The sequence below is a fragment of the Aegilops tauschii genome, chromosome 1 (assembly GCF_002575655.3).
Source record: "Aegilops tauschii subsp. strangulata cultivar AL8/78 chromosome 1, Aet v6.0, whole genome shotgun sequence".
In the NCBI taxonomy this organism is placed as follows: domain Eukaryota; kingdom Viridiplantae; phylum Streptophyta; class Magnoliopsida; order Poales; family Poaceae; genus Aegilops; species Aegilops tauschii.
The window spans coordinates 44,665,880-44,684,778 of NC_053035.3; the positions used below are offsets into that span (position 1 = coordinate 44,665,880).

Genomic DNA, 18,899 nt, shown 5'->3' on the forward strand with positions numbered 1-18,899 from the left:
TGAAGTTAGAATCGCTAGGCCGTGAAGGTGTGGGGTAATGGTGATCACGTTAGTGGCGGCTGAATTTTCTTCTTTTGATGTGTGGGCTTTGTTTTGTCGTGGCCATGCCGTTCTAGGGTGGCCTAAATCTTGCTTGGCTGACCGTTGAATCTTGTAGGAGTTTTTTTTTTGAAACTGAAAATCTTGCACTACTATTTTTGTTGGTTCTGTGCACATATGGTTAGCTTCTGAAAAGGGCGCTGATAGGCGCCGGCGCGCCGGCCCAGGCCGGTCAGCGCGTACCCGTTCGATAGCAATTCTCTGTACCGTCAGATCTGGTCCCCTTTCTTCTGTGATACATCACGTGGAAACAAAACAAAAAAGAAAATCTCCAGCAGATCTCGCCTCACTCACGCAGCCCACCATGGCTGCCCGTGCCGTTGACTTTGAAGCCCCGCCGGCTCGCCGTCCTCGCAGCACCGGTCCGGATCCAAGCTTTTCCCCGGTGTCTCTGGTTGGTGCTTTTTTTCGCGGTTGAAGCTTTCCCCATGCCGATTGTAGCAAAAATAAAATCAGCAACAAAAGCAAAACAAAAACTCCAGTAATTTGTTGGAGCAAAACAATCAGCCTGATGTAGCAAAAATAACACCGGTTCCAGCAGAAAAACCAAAAACTGTTCTAACAAGAAAAAAAATGAAGGTTCCAGCAAAAACTAAAAATAATCTCGCCGGTTCAATCATTTCGTAGCTTCGTTGGAGCAAAAATGATTGTTGGTTCCAGCAAAAAGACCAATGCAGCAAAGACCCATGGTAGCCGGTGTCCGTCACCGTCCCAACATCATCATAGCCTATGCAGCAAATTCGAATGCTAGTTCCAGCAAAAACCAAAAGAGGTTCCAGCAAAAATCTGATGCATCAAAAAATCATGGCAGTGACGGCGCCACCATCTTGTCAATTGCAGCAAAATCAAAAGAAGGTTCCAGCAAAGAAAAGAAGTGGTTCCAGCAAAAATCAAAAGAGGTTCCAGCAAAAAACAAAAATGTTCATAAAAAATCGAACGAGGATGGTAGCAAAAAAACCCAGAGATTGTAGCAATAAAAATGGGTGGATCCAGCAAAAAAAAAACCTGGTTCCAGCAAAACCTGGTTCGAGCAAAAAAACTGACGTCAATGGTTCCAGCACCGTCAAGCGCTCGTCACAACACCACCACCCCGCGGGGCGCCGAATCCACCCCTAGGCAGGAGATCTTGGAGCTCCCCGCAGCTCGTGATTTCCGGCGACATGCGGCGGCGCCGTCTCCACCGTGCGCAGCACCGCGGATCCACTCTCTCCGCACGACACCTGGCCGGCATCGGCGACCACCAGCAACGAGACAAGCAGCAGTGCGGCAGCGCCACCGTCACCACCGGATCGAAGTAGCAGGTCAACAGTAGGGCTAGGCTGGGTAGGGAGGAGGAGCTCCGGTGAAAGCAACGAAGCAGAGAGAGAGAATGGGCGATGGGAACAGACGCGAGAGGATAAGTGGTGGGGAACAGACGTGAAAGGATAAGGTTAGCTGAGATATTTTTTAAGAAGAGCGGTGCGGGCTGCATCGTACGATCACACTTCATCGCGACCGGCGCAAAAGCTTGGCCGGTCTGCCGGCGTAAAACGTTTCCCTTCTGAAAATCAATCAAAAGGGCAAAAGAATCTTCGTTTATGCGTTCTGGTTGTGTGTAGTGGGCTTTCTTTTACTTGAGCTCTCGTGGGCCGTTCCTCCGGCGGATTGACAAAGAAAGGAGTGTCACTCCACAAGCCCACATACTGGGCTGCTGTTTCCACTCCACCACCTCCAGCATGAGCTGTGACGAGATGAGCCGCCGCCGCCGCCGCCGCCCACGCTCGCCGCCGCCGCCGCCCGCGCCGGTGCCGCCGCTGGAGGACGACAACCTGCTCTCCGAGATACTCCTCCGCCTCCCGCCAGATCCGCCCTCCCTCCCTCGCGCCTCCCTCGTCTCCAAGCGCTGGCTCGGCCTCGTCTCCGACCCCGGCTTCTGTCGCCGCTTCCGCCTCCACCACCGCCACAACCCTCCTCTCATTGGTTTCTTCGAGGGCTTCCGTTTCCAACCTACGATGGATCCCCCCAATCGTGTCCCGGATGGCCACTTCTCCGTGCGCATCGACACCGGCGGCATGTTCAGGAATTTTGGATCCCGCCATGGCCTCCTACTCACCTTCCACGGAACAGGGAACCAGCTCCTGGTGTGGGACCCCTTCAACGTCGCCCAGCACCGCGTAGCCGTTCCCCCAGGGTTCGATGAGAAGAAGCACTTTATCAGTGGGGCGGTGTATCGCGCCGCCGGAGACATCCAACACTTCCAGGTGGTCTTGGTAAGCGCAGAGACAGACGAGCTTCAGCATAGACAGGTCATCGCCCGCGTTTACTCGTCGGAGACTGGCGCATGGGGTGATCGCATCTCAACACCATGTTCATCCAAACTTCCCACCAATATGGGCTTTAGTCTGAGTGTGCTAGTTGGGCATTCCCTTTACTGGTTGTTCGTGGACATATCGACTGGCAGAGTGGATGGCATAGTTGAGTTTGATTTGGAGATGCAGATCCTAGCTGTGAAACCGATGCCAGTCGATATTGCCAAGGAAAAACAGGGCAAATTCCAGCTTATGCGGGCAGAGGGCGGTGGCCTTGGTATTCTCTTTCTGTTAAAATTCAGCGCCCAGTTATGGAAGATGGAGACCGATTCTGATGGTGTTGCATCATGGGTGCTCGGAAGAACCGTTGAACTGGACAAGCTACTTCCCTTGAATCTAGAAGAGGAAGAGAACTCAGAAGAGGAGGAGTGCTCAGAAGAGGAAGATAACGAGTTCCCATTCCCAGGTATACAAGGGTTTGCTGAATACAATAATGTGGTTTTCCTGTGGACACATATCCACAACTTCACAGTCCAGCTTGAGTCACTGCAGTTCAAGAAAGTGTCCAGAACACACATGCTGGCTCGCTATCATCCATTTGAAAGTGCCTATGCTGCAGGTATGCCTTTACATTGTGGGTATAACAAATCCAAATATTATTTGTAATTGGTTGATTGAATGCCATTTTCACATCCTTTCGTGCTAAGCTAGTAATTTTAAGTGGTGCCATATGAATTGTTCCTTTTGCTACTTGATGATCTTTTCTCAACATATAGCGATGTTGTTCTAGTGTTTCTTTTTGGATGTTTGTGTGGTGGTGTTCTATGTAATGGTTATGATTTGGAAAAACAACTTTTAGTGGTAGCTAGCCAGTTCCGCTTTTCTAGAGAGGTGATTCTAGTGTATCGTCATTTTTAGTTCCCTTGGTTCAAACCGGCTGTGGACCTCCTTTGTCAAAAAATAAGATAAAATGTAGCAATGTTTTTGTTTGTTATTCTCATACTCTATTATGGAATTAAATGGTTTGAATCAGAGGTGTGAAATTCATTATCTGTTTACTCTGTTGTCATCCTAGAATGAAACAATGACAAAAGATAAACAGTTTTTTGTACAATAATTGAACTAAATTTTATTGTTGGCTGCCTATTGGCATATTCAAGAATTGTATAATGAGTATTGATGCATAGCTACAGTGCAGATGCTTCTCAAGATGAGATACGTTACGTTTGGAAATTGAGACAACTACATGAAAGAAAAAACAGCATGAACCAAGTGAGATGTCGAATAGGTAGATCAGTTGGCACATTATGAAGCTTTCAGTCATTCAATATTACTATCACTGGTCTTACTAATCTTACATCCACAATAATGACTTGGTTTGATAGGCGTGGGACGTCGTGCGGACGAGCTTGTCAGCACTGGCACCCGGGCTGCCAAAGCAACACCGGCGCCCGAGCAGCAAGGCCCGAGCGACCAACGGAGCAGCGGCGCCCGAGTTGAGGCGGCCGACGAGCCTGACGCAGCCGTCCCGACGCAGCCGAGGACGAGGCCGGCGAGGTAGACCGCCGGGCCGTCATGCAGACGCGGCGGAGGCGGGTGATGTGGATCGATGGGCGGGTCGGCGCGCGAGCGACGGCTATGATTGGTTGTCGCATGGCGCGAGGCCGTCGGGTCGGGGAGATGCAGGTGTCCCGGTCGAAGCAGGGCGACGGGCGGACCAAAGCGCGGACGGCGGCTGGCCCTGACGGGCCGCCCCGGCGCGCGTGGCCGTCGGGTCGGAGGAGAGGCCGGCTGGTCGCGCCGGGGTCGGAGTAGAGGCGCTCGGGGTCGACGGCGGCGGTGGGCGACGCAAACCGATCAAGAATAGATCAGAAAACCAAAAAGAAACCGCGCGATCAAGATGACCGGCGGTAGAGAGAAAACCCTGGAGCAAGGCTCGGGGAAAAGACTCTCTAGGGCAGCCGGTCAACACGACCGGCGGACGAACCCTAGGTACGGGCGGCGCGGCACCCGCCGACGGTCATGGAGGCCGACCGCCCCGGGGGCGACGCGCGGGTGAGGAAGCGGCGGCGGCTAGGGTTTAGGATCGACTTGCGATAGTATAATGTATCCGAGCCAAGAGGTCTTGGGTTCAAGACCTCTTGGCTCGGATACCATGTTAGAAGGGAGAGAGGGATTCGGTGGAATAGTTCGTTGTATTGCTTGAGCCTCGTGGGCATATATATAGGAGTACAATGACCAACTTGGAGTACAAGACAAGGTAGGAACAAATCCTAGTCTATCCTATACTTCCTAATATACATTATACTCAACATTACTAATCTTACATCCACAATAATGACTTGGTTTGATACTTGAAAAACATTTGTTCTGCCAGTGGCAAGTTAGAAAAATAATAATTTGAGTTTATTTCATCTTTGCTGGTTAAATGTATTCGAACATATGAATAGCCATGATCCTTTTTATTGCTAGAGTTTATTAGTATGGCTATATTTTATTTTATCCGATATGGCATGGAGCGAGCTTAAGCATAATTTTAGGTAACCTGCCCCTTCAGGTCAGGTCAGCTAATAGTCTGAGAGCGCATATTCTTCATTTTTATGACACTAGTGAGTAAATTCTTTTTTGAGAATATTCTCTTTATTTGATAGTAGATGGGTATATGTTTATCTACTCATCGTCATGATATATTAAACCCGAGTTATTTTCCTCAAATTATATATGTGTGCTTATCCAAATATCTCATCGATTTCCCCTCGTATCTACTTAATCTGATACGAATGGTACTATTAGTGCATAGCTGCAGTGCAGATGTTTCTCAAGACGAGATACATAATGGTTGGAATGCCCCCTTGTAGGCACGGGCATTGGTGGTGGACATGATGGGACTAAACTTTTGCACAATACCTAAGATGATTGGTCAGATGGATATGCTAGTGTGGTGTATTAATAGAGTAAGTAAGCTTATCTTTAAATAGTAGCACAATGAAATATTTCCCTTTCTTTTGCTTCATTGATAATTTCTGTTTACTTTTACGGGTTGCAACATTGCATTTGCTATTTTTGTGGCTACGAATCCAAGCGTGATTTGTAAGTTGTCCCCTGTACACGAGTAATTGATGCCCAACAATACTGAGCATTTGGCTTTGAACTTCGTTTTTTTAAACTAGGGCCTATATAAATTGCCATCTCACATTGCTGTTCACTGGGATTGTTGTAATGCCGAGTGCTTGGTTGCAATTTTTTAATAATCTTACTTGATATATCTGGTTGTTTTCAGTAACTCTATAGTTTATTTTTTTCTCATCCTCACTAATTACTCCCTCCGTTCCTTAATATAAGACCTTTTAACTACTCCCTCCGTTCCTAAATATAAGTCTTTGTAGAGATTCCACTATGAACTACATACGGATGTATATAGATGCATTTTAGAGTGTAGATTCACTCATTTTGCTCCGTATGTGGTCCATAGTGAAATCTCTCCAAAGACTTATATTTAGGAACGGAGGGAGTATTTCAAAATATTGACTACATACATACTAAAATGAGTGAACATACATACTAAAATGTGTCTAGATACATCCGAATCAATAAAAAGCTAAAAGGTCTTATATTAGGAAACGGAGGGAGTATTTGAGATTGAAAACATGCAAAACATTAAAGCTAAATCTTGCAAATACAATTTTGAGATAGTATCGAACTTATAACATTCTCACTATAGTTTTTCACCCTCAGTTTGTAACTAAAATTTACATATCAGATTTCTAAATCCAAAGTGAGAACTGTTTACTATACTACGTTAAGGTTTTATGTTTACATTTTTTCATAAGAGAATAATAAATCTGAACACATAGTTTTTGTTTTTACCTTGGCTGCCTTGACTATGGTCTTCCCTAATACCTTTGTTAAACCTCTTCCAAGATTCACCTCGCATACATCCCTTATGCTCTATCCATTCAGACCAAAGTACCTAAATCAAAGGTCTTCCACCTCGAGAACTTTTGGGTTGACCACCCAGGCTTCAGAGTTATTCCAACAAGCTTGGAGTCTCCCTTCGAAACACTGAGACGGCAGAGGCACATCTCTTATATTTTCTACTCCCTCCATTCCAAAATAAGTGTCGTGGTTTTAGTTCAATTAGAGGAGCCTTTAAAATCCGGAGCAGAAATCCTTCCTGCCTCTCATCGCTATTGCAAATGTGAACTTAGTCGTCAACCTTATCAACGGACTTGAAGAACAAAGGCCTATTCTTGACTTTAGGAATTTGCCAACCCCTATATATCACCTCTGAACTGATACGGAATCTGCTATTTTTGACTCTTTAGTTAAATATACGTATCACAATGTAATCTGCTGTACATGGCAGTCATCATTGGAGTGGAATAGTGAATCATGACTGAACAAGGAGCAGTTCCATCCAAATAAATATCATCTTTTGAATGAAGGCAATATAAATTGCTATAAGTGGAACACTTACACAGTCAATTTTAGTCTTGATCAATGGGGTGCAGAAGGAAGACGATGGGCAACGATGGTGGCGAAGCTCCAGCATGCAGCGGCACCTACCTAGCTCGTATATTCCGTATATGAGGAACAGTACAACCTTGTTTGACAAATGACATTGATTATTGCTCCGCAGGCGCAGAGATGGCCTGTTGGGCGTAGGCTCTTCCGTTCTGTGTGCCCGAGATGTAGAAATGGCTTGTTCGGCTGAGATCATTTGGTGTGGTCCCTCTTCGTACTACTCGTAGCGCGCACCGGTGAACTGATCTATGCAGTGGGCTTGTAAAAAATTAATTGCGTAAGTTGCTGACTTGTAGAATTATTATGTTGAAACTCTTATCCTGTCCTGGCTAATGAATGTTGGATGTTGAACTGTAACTGCCTGCCTGGTGCTGCTTTCCTTCTTTTTTTTTTCTTTGAGGCGGCGACTGGAGTATTGGTTGAGTTTGTTATCGTCTGAAGTATTCTGTGAGTTAGCTTCTTATTATTCTGCTGAAAAAGGTTGGGCCTCTGAACTGAAGATGTAAGATAGTCTGCTCCGTTTTGCAAGCTGGTGTCATTTGTTCTTACTAGGATGGGCACAACCAAGAAGAAAAATGAAAAAACAACAACATAAGGGTCAAGGCGAGCCGAACGACCCACTGCAACAAAACATCAAGCATTACTGTTACCATTGACAACAGCGGGATAGGTGTATGAACTCCATCGTCGTCACCAGATCGAACCACACATGTCAGATCATGTGTTTTCTCCCATAAGAGAAGATTCAAGCGAACTACAGACAAGCACCTTCAACAAGGGAGCATGAACGTCATTGCCAGGTGCAATCGGTAAAGTCACCTTTATGCGGCCTAAATTTTACTCCAACTGATTTTTGGTGCCCTATAATACAGATGCTCTAGCAAGAGCACTAGCTACCTCTTACTCCATAATAATTAAGCACATGCTATGAAATAACCGAGGATTTTGTAGCCACCCAACAATTTTCAATTTTAGCAGGAAATCGTCAAGACCTGCAAGCTGAAGGGGAAGACTTGCTTGGTCATCAAGTCCAAACCTACTGCACATAGAGTATTTAACAAAAAACTACCACAATTCGTGGAACCGTGCCTACAAACTACCACTTTATAAATTTGTGCCGAAAACTACCATTTTCTCACTAATCTTTGACTAAAAACTACCAAATCTGAAAAGAGCCCGATTCAGCTCTTTTAAACGTGTTTCTGACTAGTTGGGCCCACACGTCAGTGTCTATCTTCTTGCTCCTCCTATATCTCTCTTAGGCATTTCAACAAACACCTCGTCTTCGTGCCCCACGGCCGGGAGCTCGCCGGCAAGCGAGAGCACGCGCAGCTCGGTGGCTGGCCCATCCAACCCCCGGCCGACCCTCCTCCTCCTTCTCCCCCTCTGGCCGGAGCACAACCTCTAGCAGGGCGGCGGTGCGCCCCTCCATTGCACGCGGCGGCGCTCCTCTGGCCAGAGCGCGGCGATGCACCCCGAAGCACGACGAAAGTGCACCCCTCGGCTCCAGCCGACAAGGCAAGGAGCAGCAGCAACGGCGGCCGGCAAGGAATAGCAGCAGGCGCGGGCGACAAGGACCAGCAGGGAGCAGCCAGCGCGGGCGGCAAGGAGTAGCAGGAGCAGCAAGCGCGTCCGTGCGCGACCATGGCTGAGATCGAGCCCGGGCGCGGGTGACAAGGAGTAGCAGGGAGCAGTCGGCGCGGGCGGTAAGGAGTAGCAGGAGCAACTAGCGCGACCATGGCTGAGCTCGAGCCCGGGCGCGGCGACGGCCATGACTAGCTCCTGCCATTAATCCGTGAAAAGGAGAGGCCAACTCAATGGCGAGGCTGCGGCGAGTCTGAGAGAGGCCAGAGGCGAGGCTGCAGCTATGGCGCATGGGGGCAGGGTGCTGGACTGCTTCGCCGTGTGCGTGGGAGCCGGCGCCGGCTGCGGCTGCCGGTGTGCGCGCGCTGGCGCCGGAGGAGGAGATGGCGGAGAGGAAGGCTCTGGTGCCCGGGAGCAGCCAGGTGGTGAGGCTCAGCGACCTCGTCGTCCAGGACGCTGGGCTTCCATCTGCTGGCCGCCGTCGCGTGCTTCGCCGGGGCGTCGCCATTTAGAAGAGCGCGGAATGCACGTGAGGTGTTTGAGCAAATGCCAAAGAGAGAGGGAGGAGGAGGAAGAATATTGATGCTGACAGGTGGGCCCATCCTGTCAGAAAGGTGTTTAGAAGAAGCGAATTGGGCACTTTCCCGACATGGTAGTTTTTAGTCAAAGATTAGTGAAAAAGTGGTAGTTTTCGGCATAAATTTGTAAAGTGGTAGTTTGTAGGCACGGTTCCGCGAATTGTGGTAGTTTTTTTTGTTAAATACTCACTGCACATGCATAGTCGTCGCTGACTACTTGTTTGTAGTGTCAGTGTGAGTACAAGGAGTGTGGAGTACTCTACTAGTACGTTGCTAGTGCCCTGGCAACGGGACAAAACTGACAACGCGTTCCCTTGCGCGTCCGGCCGAGGCAACGAGACAAGAGCGCAGTCAGTCTCAAAGCCCAAGACCCAAGTCCTAAACAAAACAAGTCTTCTTGCACACCGCGTCTTCATCACTGTCGAAACCTCCAACGAAGCTGCCACTCTGCTTTCTCGCTCGCCCTCTTTGATTCTAGCTATATATACGGATTGCAGCTTTGCAGCGAAGGCACTCTGCTTCTCATCCACTGCAAGCTCCACGCCTCCACCTCCACACACAAAGAGACGCAGCAGCCAGCTTATAATATGACGCAGAAGATCGTAATCGCGGTGCAGATGGCGAGCAGCAGGTGCCGGTCCAAGGCGCTGGCGCTGGTGGCGGCCACGCCCGGGGTGGACTCGGTGGCGCTGGCCGGAGACGCCAAGGACCAGGTGGTGGTCGTCGGCGATGGCGTCGACTCCGTCAAGCTCACCAGCGCGCTGCGTAGGAAGGTCGGCCACGCGCAGCTGCTGCAGGTCGGCGACGCCAAGGAGGACGGGAAGAAGCCGGCGGCCGCGGTGGTCGAACACTACCCGCACTCCGGGTACTCCTACCCGTACGGCGACTACTACCCATCGCAACCGGCGCCTGTCAACGTCTTCTACGAGCAGCAGCACTACCCTGTTGCCGCCGCCGTCGAGGCGTACGGGTACCCATGCTCGCGGCCGGAGCCGGGCACATGTTCGGTAATGTAGATAGGGAAGGAGGAATTTGTTGGTTAATCCTGTCGCGTGTATTACTACAGTAGTGTTCAGCTAGCTATAGTGTCGAATTTCAGTTAGTTAAGCTGGCATCAATTTCAGGTCTTGTGTTTGCTTAGATCCTATTCCTATGTAATCGCCTGCGACCTGCAGCTCAAAGCCTCAAAGGGCAGAGTTTCTAACAAGCAGACCGTCAGCATGACAAGTCCGGTCTCCACTTCGCAGTCCAACAAAATCTGTCTCGCGCCCAAAAAATGGACAACACGGCGGTGTTCCCACAAATATTCTGCTCAAATCCGCAATCGGCTTCCGGAACCGAGATCTCGGGTGGTGTCTGCTCTGATGGCTCCAACAAATCTGATCCTGCAGGGGTTAACACTCAACAGCAGAGATCGTCCACGTCCAGTGCGTTCTCCTTTCTTGTGGTAAGATGAAAGTCCTCCAACCCAAACCCAGTGCTAGATGTTTGAAATTGGCATAGACTTCTAGGGTGTGTTTGGATTGTGGCCAAAGTGCACCTTACCAAAAAATTTGGCATGTCTGTGAATTCTAGCCAACTCTAGTTCATTTTTTTTTCAATGTTGACCAAATCATGGGCAACCAAAACCTCAACCAAAATTTTGGCTAGCCAATGCTTTGGTGGGGCAACCTTGGGCACAAACCAAACACACCCCTAGTACCAATTTCAGATGTTTCAGCCGCCAAGCTCACACGTCATAGAGAAGGAAGGATGGTTCACAGGTGTGCTGTCATGCAGCTATGCGACATCACACTGCAGGATGAATGTGCCGCTGTTTCTTCAGGATGCTTCGAACCTGCTCTGCAAGAATATGCTTGCATGTCTCGTGCTCCTATTATGGTCACACCACACTACATCTCTTGACTTGTAGCATGCTCTTCAGGGGCACTATATACCAGAATGGGCAAGCGTTTCACACACACACACAAAAAAGAGAATAGCCAAGCACGAGGGCTCTGCTTAGTTGCAGAGGTGCTGCTCCGTGCGAGAGAAATTCCATCATTCTAAATTAAAAGATACATGTCATTGTTTCAACTTCTATAACCAATTAATGGAAAGATGTTGGTATTGGTTAAGATCATCATGGAAATAACTAGAAGGAAACTGGATAAAATAAAATCCACCTGGAATGACTGTTTCTTAGGGGTTTTTATGAGAAGATCATAGTTAAGGTCATGGTGGAAGAAACCACAGATATATTGTTAGCAGGGAAAGACCACAAATCCGTAGGTTCCTGGAAAAGAGTGGTGATTAAGTTGTTGTTCCGAGATTTACTAACTGAATTCCAAAGATCACTAACTATGGCAGGATAAACAAAGTCTGGCAGTTGGATGTTGAGGTGATTTTAGACATCTTGCCAAGGTGGGCACGGAGGAGCTCTCCAAAGAGAAATGTTTTACCTCGGTGAGTTGGAAGAAAGAGTGTGCTTTGAGCATAGGGAGTAACTTAAGTATGGAGGTCCAGAAAGCAGATTTTGGGAATTTAGAACTAGCAGTCCAGAGAGAGGAGTCAGCAAAATAACAAGACTTGAGGATGAGGTAGAGGTGGGAGGTGGGAGAGGCAGCAATTCTCTAGGCAGTAGAAAGAATGAGACCCTGATTCATGGCCTTGAGATTTCTAATACCCAACCCCCCCGCCCTCCTGCTTGGAAGGGCAAAAATGTCTTTCCACACTCTAAAACAAAGGCTCCTGGATGAGCTATCCTTTTTAATTCCCGTCCACCAAAAATTCCTGTTCATAGCGGTTAGTTTAGCGATAAATTTCTTTGCTAATAAAATGGTAGACATGCAATAAATTTCTTTGCTATCTAACTAGTTCCAGCCTAGCAGCGTGCGAGAGCATGTTGGCTTTGTAAGAGGGCAACTTAGCCATAAATTTATCAAGCACAAAATTGTAAGGAGTGGTTCTATTTTTTGCCAAAAGAATGAGTGGGTGACCTAGATGAGTGAAATCACTGTTCATAGTTGGAACCGGGAAAATGGACATTGGTGCTGAAAAGGATAGCAGATTCGTTCCATTTTTGGGTTTGACCTGACTTGGCACAAATGTGTTGGAGAATGTGTGCCATGTCAGATGCTTTCTGATGAGTTGCTTGTCCACAAACCAGAAGGTCATCTGCAAAAAGCAAAGAATGGACAGGAGGACAATTTAGTCCAAGCATGATACCCAGTGGTGGAGCTAGCAGAGAACGGCAGGGGGGAGGGGGTAGAACAGAAAATATGATTGTTTGGGGGGGGGGGGGGCTAATAACTATTTTTTTCTTAAATCTTAGCCCCTAAAAAAAAATTCTTCAATGTTTTGTCTAATCATGGGAGGCCATAGCCCCCCCCCCCCCCCCCCCCCAGAAATGCACATAGGTCCGCCATTGATGATACCCTCCAAGTTTTTAGCTGTCATAGCATCATTGAGAGACAAAGAAAGCTCATTAATAGCCAACACAAAAATATAGGAGGATAATGGACAACCCTGCCTGAAACCTTTGCTACTCCCGAATCTTCAAAGTTTGCCCATTAATGATAACATAAGACAAGAGAATACATGCATGTATAGATCAAAATAATAAAATAACCATGTAGCCATTTGCGGGTGAGAGAAGAGACAATGAAATTCCATTCTGAACGATGGATAGTTTTTGCAATGTCAAATTTTAGCATAAAACCTTGATACTTCCAGGATCTAATTGCAAAAGAATGGGTAATTTCCTGAGTGATAATAGTGGTATCACTAACACGTTAGCCCTCTATGAAAGCTTGTTGAGACGGGTCAATGTAATCCGAAAAGTGAGGCTTGAACCTATTTGCAAGAATTTTAGCAATGGTCTAATAAGTTGGCACCACTTGGTAGATGGTAAATCATTCGACATCCAACGCAACACGTACTACACGTGACTCAACACTTATTATGTTGATGCCCTTTTCCTTTTGAGAGATGTTCCCCCTTTTGATGTGGTATGGAATTGGTATTACGACCTTATTCAAAGGGAAGGATATTCATAGCAAAAGCAAGTGGTCACAAAAAGTGTCGACTATTTTGGTTCGTATGAGAATCTTGTTGTTGTACGTGTGTACCCCATAACCAAGGGTGTTTGAATGTTCTGGAATTTAGTAGAATTTTGAACCCCCGTTTCAAAAGATAGTAGTTGGTTGGAATACAACTAGAACCAAGTGGTCCAAGGTCCGATGGTACAGGAAGAGCGGCACGAAGGAAAATGTCGGTAGTAGCTATGCCTTCCAGGGGGAATGTATCTAGTGCACCAACACCGAGCGCCGGATGTCGTAACACATTTTAAAATCTAGCGTATTGACACAACATCAATCTAAGTTGTCACAAAATTTAATACTAAAATTCTAAACATTGATTGAGATAAAAAAATGATAAAATTGACATTAATGTGATAATGGGCCAACTCTAAAACCCAACCTATGTTATTCAATTTTGAATTTGTCCTTTATGTGAAATAATACGTCACACGCGCGGGCGCTATGTCTCGCCCGTAGGAATTTCTGATACTGTATCGGTTCCTATTAGGAATTGCCTGCGGGCGAGTGTCTATCGTGCCGCCCCATTAGCGCAGGTCGCTTCCTGCCGCCCATGTCACTTTAGGTTCGCTCAGCTCCAGTTCTTTTCCTTTTTGGTTTTCTTTATTTTTTCTTTGTTTTTTTTTCACGTGTTTTCATTTTTTTGTTTTTTTCCTTCATTATAATTTGGTTTCTTCATTTTTTCACCGGTATTCTTTGCCTTTTCTTTTTTATACTTTGGTTTTCTTTGTTTCTTTCTTGGTTTTCATTTATGTTATTTTGTCGGGTTTATTTTTTAACACAGGTTACTTTTTCTCAATACTCAATGTACATTTTTTAGCGCATACGTGAAACATTTTTCGATACACGTTGGACATTTTTCAAATTCTTAATGTATATTTAATAAAAATGCATGGTTAGAACATTTTTTTGCAAATTGAAGGTAATATTTCAAAATACACATCACACATTTTCATAATGGCAATATTTTTTTTCTAAACTAAGTAATTTTTTTTCCTGTGTATAATGTTTTATCAAAATTTCACAGACATTTTTTGGAAACACGTGAATATTTCTTCAAAATATCATGTACACTTTTTAAGTGGAAATACTCATTTATTTACCTACACCAACAATTTTTGGTATTGCATAAATATTTTTTAAATGTCCCAAACGTTTCTTTTTAAACTTTGTATATTTTTTATTGTACGAATTGTTTTTTACATTACACAAAAAAAATTAGGAACACATTTTAAAAAACACACATATATATTTTTGAACACGGGGACATTTCTAAAAATGCCACGAACATTTTTTAGTGCTAAGAAATAATTTTTACATTACACAAACATTTTCTTACATTTTACACATTTTTTAAAAACAATTTACATACTTTTTTAAATGTGGGAATTTTTTTTATTGCCACGAACATTTCTTTGAAAATTTATCAATTTGTTTTAAAGTGAGAAGTCCATATTACAACCTCGAAGTACCACCAAAGTTTAAAACACAACCCTAAACTATGAAAGCGTCTTGTTTACAACCCTCAACTTTCAAGACCGGACAAATAATGACTATGGACTAGGTTTTTGATCGTATTTGACTGGTTTTGACCAGATGGTTTCCTAGCACAGGGTTATAAACTAGACAATTTCCTAGTTCAGCATTGTATTTTAGACTTTCAAGGTATTCGATGTTGTAATATGGACTTCTCTTTTTTTAAAACTACGCTAACAAAAATTTTATACTATGTTAACATTTTTTTTCACATTCATGGTTTTAATTTTTAAAGTAAGTTTATGTTTTTGAAATATATGTATTTAAAACACTAAAATAAATAAATTTGAGTGACATCATGATGACGTCAGTATGACAACCCTCGTCCCCTACTGGACCGGCCCACTACCTGCTCATTGTAGCATGCTCGGAGCCTCGCAGGCAAGGCGGACATTTGTCTCGCTATAAGCGAGACATACGCGTACTCTATTACTAGCGGGATGTCTTTTTCTGCTTGCTTCTTGATGAAAACATAATGACGTGCAAATCCTATATACTTAAGAGAGTGATCTCCCCTACTTCTAATTATCTTGACATGCATACTTCCACATCATCAAAATTGTTATAGCCGCTAAATTTACTATAAGATTGCTTAGCATTCATCTGATCTACACAGGAGAATTCTCTATGGTGCAACATGCACTAGTGGATTCTAAATGGGTTTTAAATCACACTAGATTTAATTATGACACAACCCACTACTTATTTTTTCTAGACATGCAACCATGTCATGTCAACATATCATGCATATAAATTATAAGTTACATTTTTTGTATTAGCATATCCATGCAGCACTGCCACATCATCAGTTATGCATGCAAGTCATCAGCCGTTTCTTTAGAATGACACTTTTAAATGTAATCTAATTTCTTTGCTCTTTTATACATGCTTTTGTTATACGCTTTATATTTTTAATGTTTTAAATTGTATATCAAGAAAATACTCTTTCATTTCATTTTATTAATTTTAGTTGTTTATCTAACATCCAATTATGCATTTAACAAAATTACCGCATCAACGTGGGTGATATGATCTACTTAACAGGGTAGATATCTGGTGATACGGTGCATGAGACGCTACGGTGATACAAGACCATGTGGGGCGTTGGATCTGTACTGGAGGTACAGGATTGAGCAGACTCATTTGGCATTGCAATGTGTCCAAAAGACCCTGGTTTATTCGATAATTCAGCGACGAAGTGCATATCCCTCTGCTCTGTTCGCTTCTTCAGTTAGGATTTGCACCGCCGCCGTTTAGGCCGTGTCTCGTACCGGCGCTGACCACCATGGCAATGCCCCATACACTTTTGCTAGCCTAAATCCAGCGCAACCTTAGGGATCTCGCGCGCCTGCCGATTCCTTCGCTCAGATCCGGTCAGTTTCATGGGAGCCGAGAGCCCGAGACCGACCTGTCCTCGCCGTCGCTGGAGCCGGGGACCCTAGGCAACGAAGATCAGGTAAGAGGCAGCGCCTCCTTTGTTTTACACATATGTGCCTTTTTCTCGTGTTTGATTTTTTTGATTTCGTAGTACGCATCTGAGCCATTAGGACTGGATGTCCGCGATGCGGGAGTCGGTGTGGTTTGGCCGATTCCTAACCGAGTCGCTCGAGTGGGATACCACGCTGCCGCCGGCAGCCCTTGTTAGTTCACCCTCTAATAGTCTTGTGAATTTCTATACACAATGTAGCCCTTAATGGTTGGAGATCTGCCACGATGTGGCTAAAATTATGAACTCAAGGCCAATTGTTGCAACTGTATGCGAACAAATGAAAAAATTATGCAAATACGGCTACATCTAATGTTAGCTGTAGTTATGATAAATTGATGTCCCGCAATGCAATCTTAGCAGATGGTAAACTTAGTTTGGAGCACATATATGCATTAGTATTTTAATCTTTGCAGAATTAGAACAATGCTTCCTACTCAGACCAAGTTCTTTTTCAGGTTACTGCATCTTGCTAATCAGGAAATCTAGCAGTGCCTAAAATGTTGGTTGCTGCTTCCTTTCCTAACCTCTCTAGCTGAATTATATACATAACTTTTTTATAGAGTGTCATATAATGTATCTTACATATTATAGTATTTTTTAATTGTTACATATAGTAGTTGAAAACCACATGTACGGCCTAACGTTATTAGTCAAGCTGGTCATATGATCCAAATAAGTGAGCTTTTAGATATTTACCAAGTCATGTCTACAGATTGAGCGATTGACTAAATTCTAGCAGATGAGGCCCAATAAGGGGCATCTCCAATGCTGAGTTCTTAACTAGGCGCTTATCATGGGGGAAGAAAAAATCCCACGAAGCTAGCGCTCTCTCCCCCAACGGCTGACAGTAACAGCGGGCGCTAACAACGGCTGGAACTATAGATTAGAAAGAAAGCCATGGTTCTCGTACGTGAAAAAAAGAGCAAGGGCTCGATGCCTTTCTTTGCATCGATGCCAGGCGTGACGCTGGGTCGACAGCATAACCGCCAATCTGCCAGGATTAAATTCCTAGCGCCTCCTTTTAGATTCTACTATTGGAGATGCCCTACTGTTTGAATAACAGAAATGCAAGCAGACTTGTAGGTCAGGCTGGGCCACTGAATACTAGGAATCTATGTAGTTTTTCTCACTTCACAACAACTGGAATTAGAAAAGTTCTTCATAGTGTAATAAACTGACCTGCTGAGCATAATTTATGTTTAACTGAGTTTTATGGTGCATCAGCTTCCTGCCAGAAAATCTATGGGAACAACTAGAACCATGCATTGCTGGCTCACATCATTTCTGCATTTGAAATAATATGGGAACATGTGACCACTTCAAACCTCTTTTTATTCAAAACTCTTTATTTGACCTGGTTAGGTAATTGTATTACTGCTTTTTTTTAGCATGATTGAGTTTCTTCAGTAGCAAGATATGCATTCTTTGTTGTTTATAAATGTTATGGGTAAATACGCTTTCAGCGCTCTTTAGATTCCTAACAAGAGAACTATTGCTTATCTAGGAGTGATGGTTTAATGTTAGAGATGCCCTAATGTTTGAATAACAGAAACGCAAGCAGACTTGTGGTAAGGCTGGGCCACTGAGTACTAGGAATTATTGCTCTGTAGGGAGGCAGATGTTCCAGTCAATGATGTGCATGCTTTCAGCATCGGGAAAACAACATTCAAATGTGGAATATGTTGGCTCCAGGTACGGGTTGGCCCTCACACGACATGCAAAACGACCAGATGGCCGGGCCTACAGATTCCGGAGCAGAAACATGATCATCTTTTTATTGTTCTAGCTGTGAACATTAGGGGAATCATGTGTGCTAGCAGTTGACATGAGTAATGTAATACTACAGGCAATATGTGCCTTTTAGGTTTAGGAGTAACACCCTGTTGAGTTTAGCACATCAGAACTATAATTGTTGTTACATATATGTGCAATTTCCTGGCCAGCTTGCATTGTGTTTTGTCAATCTCAATGATTGTACTACTGTTGTTTGGTTTACTAGACAACAACATGCTTTCTAAATGTGTTACTAGTCTCGTGGAATCTCTTTTGTTTCGCCATGTCTTATTCCTTATATTTGAGTTGAATAAAACCCTCACAGTTAGTTTTACTTGTAGGATTTTATTTGCTTCACTTAATATCTACTGTTGCCTGGTCTTGATGTTCATGGATGTATGTGGCAAAACGAGGAGGGATGTTTGTTCCACTATATATTTCCTAATTGTAATATTTGATGCATTTTGAGACTTAAATATTTAGTTGTAAGCACCCGTCAGTCCACATGTAGGTTACCAGACTGTACGGTAGTCCATGCTGGTCTTTAGAAAAATTCATCATGCATGCTGGTTTGAGAAACAGAGAGCACATGCTTCTTTTGAGGGGCAAGATGCCAATGTTACAAGGGGGCATGTGTAAATAGTTGACTGAATTGATCCAGTCCATTCCCTATAGATCCAACGCCCCATGCAGTGCTGTAGCACCGTATCACTCGATGAATGGGAGCACAGGATATTCCCCCCTACTTAACACAGTGCGGTCGACATATATCGCCAGTTCTGCACACTGACTCGGAAGCCACAGTGCAGTTTGTTTATGCAACCCCGGCCTCTACTTTCCATGGTGCTCCCAACCAAGCCCAAGTGGTTCTCCTTGTCATCCGCTCTAGCGCGGTAGACAACCAATATATGGTTCCACTAACGCCTAATCTGTTCCTTCCTTTTGATTG

The 18,899-nt window shown here is 44.8% G+C and overlaps 2 protein-coding genes across 8 annotated transcripts; both read left to right on the forward strand.

Annotated features, from left to right (window-relative positions):
* Positions 1-1,784: 1,784 nt before the first annotated feature.
* LOC109784342 (uncharacterized) lies at positions 1,785-7,268 on the forward strand. Of its 7 annotated transcripts, XR_012201534.1 has the most exons (5): positions 1,785-3,006; positions 3,586-3,675; positions 3,773-4,647; positions 5,246-5,341; positions 7,027-7,268. XR_012201534.1 is itself a non-coding variant. In XM_020342932.4 (3 exons), the coding sequence occupies exons 1-3, from the start codon at positions 1,815-1,817 to the stop codon at positions 3,946-3,948; spliced, it is 1,458 nt and encodes a 485-aa protein (XP_020198521.3). In that variant the 5' UTR covers positions 1,785-1,814; the 3' UTR covers positions 3,949-7,268. The 7 variants fall into 7 exon arrangements, 3 of the variants coding, with proteins under 3 accessions (XP_020198521.3, XP_073363527.1, XP_073363524.1); XR_012201533.1 differs by having other exon boundaries at positions 3,773-5,341; XR_012201532.1 differs by having other exon boundaries at positions 5,246-7,268.
* Positions 7,269-9,508: 2,240 nt separating this feature from the next.
* On the forward strand, positions 9,509-10,300 carry LOC109784338 (heavy metal-associated isoprenylated plant protein 47). The gene has a single exon (XM_020342931.4). It carries the CDS (start codon positions 9,661-9,663, stop codon positions 10,087-10,089), a length of 429 nt encoding a protein of 142 aa, XP_020198520.1. The 5' UTR covers positions 9,509-9,660; the 3' UTR covers positions 10,090-10,300.
* Positions 10,301-18,899: the final 8,599 nt, after the last annotated feature.